We start from the raw sequence: 514 nt of genomic DNA, 5'->3' as shown, positions 1-514 counted from the left end.
CTAGCGAGTAATACTCTGAGAGTATACTATTAAGAGTATACTCTGAGAGTATACTAATAGAGAGTAGATACTCTGAGACACACACACACACACACACACACACACACACACACAGAGAAACACACACACACACATTGCACACACGTTCTGCACTTTTCAAAAATTCTGAATTTACTCTGACTTTTTTTCCTCAAAATATTAAACATTTATCTCAAAATAATCAACTTGTTCTTTCAACATTTTGTGGTGAGATGCGGAGCGAGACAGGGTGCTGTACCGGTCGCGAGGAAGCTCCCAGGTGGGATCGAAGGGAAGTTCATACTCCGACACGCCGGTCAGGATGGTGGTGGCGCCGCTGGACAGGCGAGACTGACGCATCAGACACATCCCGGACTGCAGGGAGGACGCCGACTCAACAGACACCTGCAGAGGGGAGGAAGTAAATATATTATTTATATATCTGGTGGAGATATGCTGCTCTATACACACTAAAAGTAGTGATTATTTACATGGA

General features: G+C 44.4%; 1 protein-coding gene across 1 annotated transcript in view; it reads right to left on the bottom strand.

Annotated features, from left to right (window-relative positions):
* Positions 1 to 514, bottom strand: part of LOC116687052 (fibroblast growth factor receptor 1-A) — a 65,834-nt gene that overhangs the window by 12,205 nt on the left and 53,115 nt on the right. The window contains exon 6 of the mRNA XM_032512138.1: positions 226 to 423. Within this exon, the coding sequence (XP_032368029.1) occupies positions 226 to 423 (198 nt within the window). The remainder of the gene's footprint in view (positions 1 to 225; positions 424 to 514) is intronic.

The sequence above is a fragment of the Etheostoma spectabile genome, chromosome 3 (genome assembly GCF_008692095.1).
Source record: "Etheostoma spectabile isolate EspeVRDwgs_2016 chromosome 3, UIUC_Espe_1.0, whole genome shotgun sequence".
In the NCBI taxonomy this organism is placed as follows: Eukaryota; Metazoa; Chordata; class Actinopteri; order Perciformes; family Percidae; genus Etheostoma; species Etheostoma spectabile.
The sequence above is the reverse complement of the archived record's forward strand: the minus strand, read 5'-3'. Positions and strand labels throughout refer to the sequence as shown.